The sequence below is a fragment of the Cottoperca gobio genome, chromosome 23 (assembly GCF_900634415.1).
Source record: "Cottoperca gobio chromosome 23, fCotGob3.1, whole genome shotgun sequence".
Lineage (NCBI taxonomy): Eukaryota > Metazoa > Chordata > Actinopteri > Perciformes > Bovichtidae > Cottoperca > Cottoperca gobio.
The window spans coordinates 1,642,044-1,653,708 of NC_041377.1; the positions used below are offsets into that span (position 1 = coordinate 1,642,044).

General features: G+C 45.3%; 1 protein-coding gene across 1 annotated transcript; it reads right to left on the reverse strand.

Annotated features, from left to right (window-relative positions):
- Positions 1 to 269: 269 nt before the first annotated feature.
- vezt (vezatin, adherens junctions transmembrane protein) lies at positions 270 to 11,443 on the reverse strand. Its single transcript, XM_029461543.1, is given in 13 exon segments — positions 270 to 2,207; positions 2,501 to 2,708; positions 2,873 to 2,979; positions 3,238 to 3,431; positions 3,729 to 3,835; positions 3,837 to 4,091; positions 4,657 to 4,804; positions 5,001 to 5,147; positions 6,229 to 6,513; positions 6,872 to 7,056; positions 7,138 to 7,227; positions 9,955 to 10,089; positions 11,221 to 11,443. Coding segments are annotated over 13 exon segments (2,466 nt in total). The 5' UTR covers positions 11,257 to 11,443; the 3' UTR covers positions 270 to 1,638.
- Between the last annotated feature and the right edge of the window lie 222 nt (positions 11,444 to 11,665).

The following is an 11,665-nucleotide window of genomic DNA, read 5'->3' on the forward strand; positions in this document are numbered from 1 at the left end:
TAATGCCAAACTTAAATGTCAGAGGTAGAGTTACTGAAATATGGTGTTTCCCTTAAGTGTGATAAATCCCAAGACAGTCTTTAGTCTACTACATCAGGTCTGTGGGTAAGTCCTCAAAGGCAGGAACGGCTTTAAAGTGGAGCAGCAGCTGTTGTGGGTGAGACAAATGCAAAGTCCCACAAAAACATATCAAGTAACTCACCAAACCCGTTTCTCTACCACGAACCGTGAGAGCCTCTGAAACATGAGCGTCAGAAAAGACTTGAGGATATATTGAACACTTTCAGAATGGTATTTTATTTCACGTTGGAAAATGCAGGAGGGGGCAGACCTCACCCAGAGAGAGAGAGGGTGAAGGAAGGGTCAGGACAAGGCAGACATGGTGACAAGGAAGACTAGGAAGGGGAGGGGTGGGGGTATACACCAGGGCTGTCAGACTCTTATAGCAACATATAAAACATAAAGTTATAGATTGCACTCACATAAGAGAAAATCAACCTCAATGTTGTATTACTATACCCGTGCAGGTATTTGATTTTAAACCTCACAGCAGCTCACAGTTCAGTCGATCAACACATCGTGAAAGACACTGCGAGTAAGTTGAAAGAGCATCGGTAGAAAACTGCACAATAAAATGTAACTATCGTTCTTTTGTGTGTTCAGGTCAATGTTCAATAAAGAATAATAATGTTGGGAATAATTTCCTTTATTCAATAAACAATTTGTTGTATAGTACACTTTAATATCGGTTTATTTATAGCATAATAAATAAACGCTCTTGGCGTGTCCGGATAGAAAGGGAAGCCAATGTACGCCTCACGTGGTTTGTGAACTTCTGGACTGTTCAACATACCTGCAGTGGTGGAAAGTACTTTAAATCAAATGCTGAGCCTTTAAAAGTTGGTTTGTTTTTAGAGCATTTTTCACTTTTAATACCATAACTACATTTTGTTGGCAATATTTAGGTTCAGTTGAATTCAGGAGTTGTAACCGGGTATCTTTCTTCTGAACTCGCCCGAAACTCGGGTTCTTTTTTATTATTTCCATCCCGTCTTCCTCCTCGTCGCTCTGGTCTCCGTACGTTTCATAAAGCACCGAGATGAGCTTGGATTCAGTCATTCAAGATGAAACGCAGACAGCTCCTTTGGCTAAATATTTGATCTAACTTTGCGTTCCGTCTGAACAAAGAGACGTACCACTGTGTCTCAGGGATATTGCTGTCCAACCTTCAACTCCTTCCTCACAGTAACTCAGATTGGAGTGCTTTGAAAACTGCAATTAAAACCATTTTCCTCTCAAAGAACTCACACGTTTCTTTATGTATGGATCGTATCACTTGTTTCCTACAATCTTTGTTTCCACACCTACTGAAGATGTCACCGAGTAAACTCTTGACATTCTGGTCTTCTCACCTCAACACTGTAAGGTCATATTTTGTATTTAGTGGTTCTGGTACCTGAGTTTTAACAGCGAAAGAGCAATAAGGATTGTGGGTAACGTACAGTAAAATGGACGGATGGGGGTACATTTGAAATGCCTCCACACCAGAAACAGTAGACGTAACACAGACCCATCGATAAAAGACAATCAGACATAAATACAGTCTCTGCTCAGTGCTTAGTTAAAGCAGCGGGGTTTTTAATTCAAGTCCTTCTCAGGGGTTCGTCTGTCGCTCTCCTCTTCATCATCCTCCTCATCGTCGTCTCCGAACGTCTGCTCCTCCATGGCGATGAGCGACTGCGAGCGTGCCGCCACCTGAGCGGCGAGGGCGGAGCTGAAGCTGAGAGCCTCCGAGCCGTGGAGCTCCGTCAGTCTGTCCATCACAGAGACAGCGGGGACTTTAGGGTTCAGGAAGCAGTCCAGTCCATTTTGACCCTCCCCTTCCTCCAGGACGCCGTCGTATTGGTGCAGCTCAGAATCTCCTCCTCCTCCTCTGGCGCACACTGAAGTTCCTCCCAAATCCCCTTCCTTCTCCAAACCACAGCTGAACTCCGTCAACAGCTCTGCGGAGGGGTCAGGCGTCACCCTGCCGTCTCTACCTTCGCCTTCCTCCCTTTCCTGCCCTTCGTTTCCTGCAGAGCACTCTGAAAAGTGGTTTCCCTCTTCTTCTTCATCGCCACTTTCTACAGATCCCAGAGAAGTCGGAGCGTCTGACGGCTTTGTGGCAGGATCTAAACTCTCACTGTGAGCTGAAGGCGTCACAGCCGCTGCAAGAAGGAAGAAGAAATATATCATTTAGGGTTGAACTGGGAGGGGGGTGAACATTCACAATCAGTGTCTTCATTTAGTAATAAAGGCAAAATCAAAGAAGGAAATGTGATATATGTATCTTGGGCGTATCAAATGCTTTATTTTGTTCTAATCATTTTAGTTGCTTTGATTTAACTTTTGCATCTAATGTGTTTTTGTGTAGTTTGACCACACAAACTCCCCACCAGCCAAACCGTCATGTCCTCATCTCTCTAATCACAGCAGAGAGGTGACACGGGTCAGTGCAGACCTTGGTCGTTGAAGAGCAGCTGCTTCCTCTTCATCCTCTCCCCCTCCGACGCGCGGAAGCCCAGCACAGCTTTGAGCTCCGACAGGACGCGGCGGGACTCCTCCCTCTCCCGGCGCTGCCGCTCCCGTTCCTCCGGTGACAAGATGTCGGACCAAGACTCTCTGGCTTCACCGTCAGAGTCTGACTCGGACACGTAGGCCTCCCATTCCTGGAGGTTGACAACAGAGAAACAGATCAGGAAGGAGAACGACGAGTTGTTTAATGTCAGTGTACTAGGGACATACATCTGGTTTGTGGAGAGGGAATGTTGGTGTAAATTAGGTGTAACTAGAGGCACGCAATGCAAGGTGGAAGGGGAACATTTCTTCTTACCAGCTCTTCTGGGACAGGGTCTCTGTCCAGGATCAACGGGTAGGATGGAGGAGGAGCAGGAATCTCCTGCACAGGGGGACCACACTGCTCCGGACCCTGAGCATTACCTGCAGAGATAGTTGTTGCAGTAAAAAACAGATGAGCTCAACAACTTTGTATTGCAGCTGGGTCACTGTGCTGCCTGCCCTGCTCGGTCCGTTTCTGGTGCCACATCTTTTAGGAGCTACTTCCTCCACGACTGTCAGTAGTCATGGTAAAGGAAGGAGGTAGTCTGCACTAAATATAGGCCCTGTGTAAATGTGGAAAGTGATATACTACTTGAGGATGAGTCACGGACAGCCATGAGAGTGTCGGACCCGGCTCACCTGGACAGGCGTTGACCCGTCTCAGCATGCGGTCCACCTGGCAGATGGTGTCCTCCCAGCAGCCGGTGCCGGCCTGCATGTGAGGCTGCAGCTGGTGCAGACGGTCACTGAGTTCCTGGTAGCCCTCGAATGTTAATTCTGACGGTTCTTTGGACACCATCAGTTTCTCCAGGTCGTCCTCCAGGATGATCATCCTGACGAGATGGAAAGTGTTGACAATACACACTGAAAGCAGGTGATTCCTGTGAGACATCACTACATGATGAAACAGAGTGCAAAAGAAGCTAAAACTAGACTTAAGATTAGTTTCATAGTTTATTAGTTTCATAAACGTGAAATCCAGACAGAAGTGGGCGTCAACATGTAAGTTGTCATTTACAAACTAAATCCACACGGATCATTAAAGTCTCATCTCCTCTTATGAGAAGCGTAGAAGGAAGGCAGTCAGGAGTGTGTGTGTGTGTGTGTGTGTGTGTGTGTGTGTGTCTCACTCGCTGAGCAGGGCCTTGAGGTGCAGCTGCAGGCTTCGGATGGAGGTGTGCAGGGTGTTGAGCTCTCGGCATTTCTCCCGGGCTCTCCCCGTCTTGTCCTGAGCCTGCAGTCGTCCTCAGCTGCGTCTCAAAGTGTCGGTGGAAGTCGAAGCTGCGCTGCACTTCGCAGAGGCAGCTAGCCAGAGCGTGATGGAGAGGCTCGGTCACTGCAATGATGGAGCGGTGCAGCGGGGGAGGAGGAGGAGGGGCGGTGTCTCCATTGGGTCCGTCCTCTTCTAGCTCCTCTATTCTTTGGGGCGACAGGAGAAGAGCCAGTCGACGGAAACATTCAGAGCTTTGTCCCACCCACAGCTGGAACAGCATCTACAGGAGGACAACGCAACAAACATTGATGCAAATAAGCCCTTCATCATAAAACAACTTTCTGTGGCTTTTTTATCCGTCAGTTGTTGCTCGTTTCAGTCCTTTAACTTCAAGAGTCAAGATGAAGTTTATGAATACACTCGACAGGCTTTGTGACGAAACTGTAAATTGTGTGTGTTTGCAAGATACTGATCTTACAGGATCTACAGCAGACGTGGATTAAGTGGATTACGTGTAAGCTTCTTTCCTTTTTTGTCGAGAGTTAGATGAGAAGATAGTTTCCCCTCCCATGTCTAAGCCGATGCCATGAATGGATTTCTGAATGGGCCTAGAGGTCCAGGGGCAAAAGTATTAGGGTCCTCCTGTCCTCCACTTACTAAATGTCCCTCAGAGAGACACGCACCAACCAGGAAGAGACTCAAAGTGACTACAAACAGGCCAAAACAACTACAGAGTGTCCAATGTCTCATAATCCACCTATAGCCAAGGTCATTTCTTAGTTTTATCTGGTCTTATCTTAGTTTAGCCTGATAATGGGGGGGGGAACAGCTCCATCAGTCTTTACCTTCAGGGCAGGCAGGCTGTAGTCATCCGTCAGCTCCTGGGCCTGCTCATCACCCAGGTGCTCAACCCCCAGGCCGAGCCCCAGCTCCTTCAGAGGCACCGCAGATACGTAATTGGTCACATTATCGATCTCAGAGTTCAGAGGGAACGTTGGGAGGGGTTAAGGACACATCGCACTTCCATGTAAACAATGTGTGCACCTATTTGTGTCTTGTAAAAAGATTACAAACCAAATTAATAACTACTTCAGGCAAGTTACCGTCAGTGCCAATACAAAAGAAGTCAAAACAGCATGAAGACACACTTATTTGAGTTATCAAGTCTTTCTCTCGTGGTTAAGGATATGCCTTGAGCATGTGGCATGTAGCTCTACGTGACGCTCTGAAGGCGGTGCGGAGCGCCCGGTAGAGAGCCTTCCTCAGTCCGATCAGCTGCTGGCCTCGTGGCACCACCCCCGGTCCCGCCCTGCTAAAGGAGCCGGCTGCACTCACCCTGTCGAGCAAACTTGACAAGTGAAATGTGATACAACTGTGGAGACGTCCAAAAGAGGCAGAGGGCACACACAACACTGAACAGCACATCACTAAAGACGACACATGAGATGAAACCAACAAACAATGAGCACTACACAGGACAGGATGTTAAAATCAGTTGTGACGGACAAGACAACATGACATGCTATTAAAGGAATAGTTTGACATTTTACTTACTTATATTATTCTTTTAAAGCACTTGTCAAAGATAACTTTCACATGAAAGCTTTTCTCCAGTAAATCAGTAGTTTGTGTCGTTTCTCTCACTTTCAGTTGACCTGTTTTATAATCGGTTATTATTCAGGTCTTACGCTTTTATTTAGGTTTTTGTCTTGACTATGTTAACTATTTTATTTTGTTCTTTAAAGCAATTTGTAACTGTGTTTTGAAATAAAGTTTATTATAGTTTTAGGACATATGCTTAACCGCTTTCTTAGCCGGAGATACTTGAAAAGATCAAAGCACTAAATATGAAACTACAGCTGTTGTCGGTCGTCTTAGCTCAGCAAACAGACTGTAGACGGGGTCAAACTGCTCGCCTGGCTCTGTCCAAATGCAACCAATTCCCCCTAGCAGCACCTCTTAAGCTCACTAATTAACATGTTATACTATTACATTGTACAAGAAGTGTAAGAACACCATGCTGGTAGGACTTTGGACAGAGCCAGGCTAGCTGTTTCACCGCATTCCTCATCTTTATGCTAAGCTAAGCTAACAGCTGGCTTCATATTCAAAGTACAGACATGAACATGGTAAAGATCTTCTCACCAAACTCACTATTCCTTTAAATGACTTAGTTATGGAAGTACTATGGTGTGTTTTTATAGACACGGCATAATAAACAAATAGTGTTCTAAAACAAGTGCTAACATAAATATCATAAAACACCTACAGACACATTACCTGAGGAGGTAACTAAGACACCGCGGACAAAAGAGTGGATTAACTGAGCAGGTTTGACAGTGACAGTTGGAGACATGACAGGAAATGTACATGAACATCGTGTGGGTGATATGTAGACATAAAACGAGCATACTTACAGGGTGAACCCTCTGGAGATGACCTCCGTCTCCTGCACCAGGCGCAGGGCTTTGCGAGACAGCCCGGTCAGAGTCTTACTATTGTGGACGAGAGTCTGGAGCTGCGTGGCCCGCGTGTGGACGGCTCTCTGCATGCGGCCCAGTCTCCACAGCGTGACCCCCCTCAGCCCCAGCCAGCCCAGCAGAGCCAGGCCCCACGGGGCTGCGGCCAGCGACCACAGGCCCTCAGACACGGAGCAGAGACCCAGCAGCACCGCAGCCAGGCCGACCATCCCCGCCACGTCCCTGAGGGAGGAGACCAAAGTGCAAAATTAAATCAAATCCAGGAACATGTACACATTTACACACTGGGACATCAGAAGACAACATAGGTTATCACTCAGTTCAGCGAGTGGTGTAGTGGTTGGTACTCTTTTCAAATAGATTGGATACATTCTGGTCAACAAAGGGTATTTTGTATAATTAGAAAGCTGACTTGTGATTAAGTATATTGAGATATTATGTTGTTTGTTTGTTTGTTGAGACCTACAGCTGTAACAAACAATCTTTAATAAGTATTCTTCGTAGGGTCGCTAGAATACCACACTTTCAGTTTGCCCTGCTCTACTGGAATGCATTATATTGTTGTGTCTTAACAATGTACCAGAGGGAGGGGCTGGCTATGAGGCTCGGTCTGGGCAGGGTGCTCGCTCGGCTGGATGAGCCAGAGGCAGACGAGCTGAGGGTGAGCAGACTCGGGTCTAACAGCTCGATCAGCTCCACATCCTCCTGCAGCAGCACGTCCTGGTCCAGAATGCACTTCACCGAGTACTGGCCGAACACACAGTCCTACAAGAAAATACAAACTTCTAAAAAAAGAAGACATGCCTTTTAGTGCCAGCATTCCTTTCTGTTTTAAATTCCACGTACCAGCTGCTGGCCCATCTTGTGAGATGCAGCTGCCTGGTGAATCGGACTCCATCTCCACAACGTTTCAGCCAGTCTCCACAAGCGTCCTCCCTGCAAATCACACACACAGGGGAAAGGTTATAATTTAGCCAGTTAAGTAACGGCTCCATTCCAGTTTTATGCAGGGCGTTTCATTGTTTTATGCCCAGGTACAGCCCCAGTGGATCAGTGATACAGTTCATTCCAGATGGTCTGATCCTTTTTATGCTCCACTTTGTGTCTAAGGAAGTTGGTAAAAGAAAAAGCTTTTGTTTCAGGCTGTTATTTAGTTTGCTGGTTGCTTGTTTTCTCATATCGTGTCCTAGTCTGTTGTTGATTTGTTTGGGATCCCTTTGAAAACGAGATGATACATCTCAAGTGGATTATATATATATAATTCATTTACGACTTTAAAATACTAAATCATTCACATGCAAGTCTTTGTCATTTTAGTGTGCTTCCTCGAGCTTGGATTTATTTTCCAGGAATCACACACACACACTCTCGGTCAAAAGAAGTATCCCAGGAGACCATCTCTTTCAGGCAACAACAATAAGTGCAATGTGTGTTTGTAAAACCCCTCACTCTCGAGGCTTCTATAGCTCTGCCTTAGCACAGAAACCACATAACCATTTGTTGAAGTTGGTGTTATAACTGAATGATTACATTTACGGCATTAATAAACCTCAAGCTTGTTATCCTTTCAAACTGGTTCTCACACACACACACACACACACACACACACACACACACACACACACACACACACACACACACACACACACACACACACACACACACACACACACACACACACACACACAATGCCTAATCATGAATAGGATCTCAAATTCACTAATCTGCTTAAAGTGTTTCGTGGGATCTGTGAGAAGCTTGGTTAAGAAATGAGACTCATTTTGAAAGATCCTTTGTTTGGTAAATGTTTGATAAAAAACTGAGAATCGTGTAGAACGCAGCATCAAAACATCCTGTCGTGAGCTCCAGGGGTTATTGATTCAGACAGGCAGCCTGCTAGCTGACCCCTTCTCTGGGGGGCAAAGCACACGTGTTATTAGTCTAAAGGCCGCAGCAGTATTGGTTACTGATTTGAGACTGAGTTTAAGGACACACACAACACTGGTCATCAGCCTCAAAGTAAACCATAACCACTGTTCCATCTTCTCTGTAGCATCAAAGCGACTAATCCTGCCCGACACCACCAGAGATGATGTAAACCGTGTACAGATGTCTGCACTCTCACTACTGTATAATATCTTGCTCATCAGTATTCTCCTGCTGGCACACACAGAAAACACTCCAGCTTCCAGACACCGGACTGATCGCTACTACGTGAGACAATACACACATTGAGCACACACAGCTGTTGGATTGACACAATTCTCATATCTGTCCATTTAGTATAAAGCTAGCGCCAGGAGAACTTTAGTTTAGCACAAAGACTGGAAACAGCCAACTTGGCTCTCTCCAAACAAAATCCACCTACCAGGAGGATCGTAGTAACCAAGCTATGTCCAAAACTAAAGTGGTCGCAGCATCTCAAATATGATTCATTTATATTGACACTTTTATAAATCGCCTTTTTATGTTATTGAAGAAACATACAAATGTATTTACATGACCTCCAAAATGATCACCGTTTCAGGTCAAGGACATGCACACATATTGCACATACCACTAACGTTGTATGCAAGCTGTGCTCAGTCAGATCTTTTACTGGTTATGTAGAGAAAGATAAACTGCGGTCTGTCTACGTGGTTAAGGTGTTTTGCCTCGGCTCCGACTTTATCTGAGCTCCGGGAAACTGGTCACACAGGGACGACCCAAAAGCTTTCCTGTCCCATCCAAATCCCTCATCCTCTTTAACCCCTTACAACAACAGCGCACCAGAGGAAGCATGACACCAACGGAAAGTTCCTGAACGAAACAAACACAAAACTGTTTCCTGTCGTAAGAGGAGGAGGAGAACGAAGAGAGGCAGAGTCATGTGATCCTGAGCTTCCCAGGAAATATTACTGGTCTGAATTAATCACAGGTCGACTCAAGCTACGTCATCGACGGTTACATCAATGCAATTGCTATTCAAAGTTGACAAGTTCCTTTGATTGCAGAGTTGAAGTGCACACGGGTCCATTAAAGCAAGTGTAATATCAACAAAACACACACAATGTGTAAGAGGATGGAATAACGTCAGAGAGAGAGAGAGCAGAGCGGCAGTAATCGCATTTGGACTATCTCTTCTAAAATCGGAACATCTGCTGTGTGTGATTACAGAGTAAATAACATGCAGTGAAAAATACCTGCACCTCTGTGTAGCAAGTCCTGGTTGCCATGTCTTGTCTGATGGAGGGGAAGCATATGATAAACCAGTGCACATAGCGGTCTGTGAGCGATTGTGTGCCAACATGTGTCACTGTTTGGAGTCAATAGTCAAATTAATTACTTTCTGTCAGACTGCACAAATCAAACAGTGACAGACACACATTGCCTCGGGACATTGTTTGAATAGTGATGTGACTTAATTTCTCGATTGTTTGGTCTATAAAAAGTCAGCATTTGCATCTATATGCATTTAATTATGGTTTATGTTCAAATCTATGTGCTTTCTGTGTTTCACTTGGCTCTGCAAGGTATACTTCTCCTTTGAGGACAATAAAGTTAACTGTATGATACCAGAGATTAAATTAGATTGATGGTTCATATTTTAAGATATTTAAGAGGGAACGGTGTTCGAGAAGAAAGGCACGTGTGATGTTTGTGTCGAGGATGGGAGGAACTCACTGTTTTACGTGGATCTTCGTCGGGAGAGGTGAGGTCTCCCTCTTGTCCGCCATATTCGTCCTCCTGTGATGCAGTTGGACATGCCTCAAAGTCTGTGTGCCCTAGATCATGCAGGTACTGGAAAAGAGGAGAGTTCTGCAAAGAGAAAGAGAGACAGATTGAGAAGTAGTTGAGGAATGATGGATGAGAAGGGGGGAGAAGGGCAAGAGACGTAAAATAGTGCCAGTTAGAAGTATAGGAAAAAGAAAATGTGGTGATTAGGTCATCAGGCTAATGCGGGTTAAACTGATTTTGTCCTAGTTTTTACACCAGTGTAAATCCAATGGTGTCTTGATTCTAATAAGTGAGGGAACTGATTTGTCAAGCCAGTCTACTTTCCCTCAGGATTCATCAGATGAAGTTAAGACACCACCCACATCTCTCCTATATGCAGCTTACTTGTTCTGCTCTGGGAAAAATGCTGTAAAACCTAAGCCACTCAAACAGATGCCAGGACTGTCTTTCAAACCATCGTGTAATAATGCTAACTATTCATAAAGGGATAAATACAGGCGTTGCTGTTTCTTACCCTGAACAAAGAAAGCTCCGAATCATGAAATAAGCAGAGAGGAGGAAAAACATCCCATACTAGAATGTGTCCCAAAGATGTCTGACCCAGTTCTCCTCCAGCTGCTGGGGAGACCTAGCATCTCTGCTGCTGTGTCTTGGTGCACAGCTGCACAGGAGCATCTCAGTTCATTGTAATTAACCCATCATAACATGCTATATGCCGAGATAGCACACAATTAAATGCTACTCACATGCATTGTCACACGATGTCGCAGCTCATACTGTCACCATCCAGACGTAGATGCGGGTGTGTGTGTGTGTGTGTGTGTCAATGTTTTTTTTTCCTCCAGAACAGACGCATTGGATCTGGTCATCCCCACCCCACCTCTAACTACCAGACTAGTAATGATGAAACACCTACAACAATGCGCACACTGGTACAGCTCAGCTCTCTCTCATGACCACCAAAGCTCCTTGGCAGAAGCAGTTAGCATCCAGCCAAATATATGGATTAGTTTTGGATTGTCAAGGCATGGCAACAGGGCAAACAGATGCTGATGTGAAGATAGCATTCCCACTAGCTTGCTAAGCTAGCTGTGTAAGCTAGCTGCCGTTATTGAATCGGGAACCCACCGTCTACGACACCTCAGAACTCGGGAGGTATGACAAAGCATCCGTAAGTTTCGATTTTTAAAAAACTGCGGCTGTAATACAAACCTCAAATACCACATCTTCATCAAACTCCTCAGTCATTGCTCTCCGCCATCTATACACAGCCCGTTTTGCATTCTGAAGTTGTAGGCGACAGTAGTCAGGAACAGCCGTTGAGAAGTTGGTAGTTAGCCGGTTGCTAAAAACTTTGCATAAAACTACAATTCCCACAATGCTCGTTTTCAACGGCCGCTTGCTCGCGAGCAACGAACAAGTGCTCGTGCCAGTGCGCCTCAAGTGGGCGCAAGACGTAACGGGCCGATCGTTTGGAAAACCAGGCAAGGGAAGTTAGCGAAAAACAGCCAGAACATTACCGGAAACGGCTTTCAAAATAACAATTACACATTTGTAATGATTCGTTGTGAATCAGAATCACAGCAAAACATCAGTATTTTAAAAAATGTATTTACTGAAAATATACAACTGAACATATTATGGGATTTACTTTTGT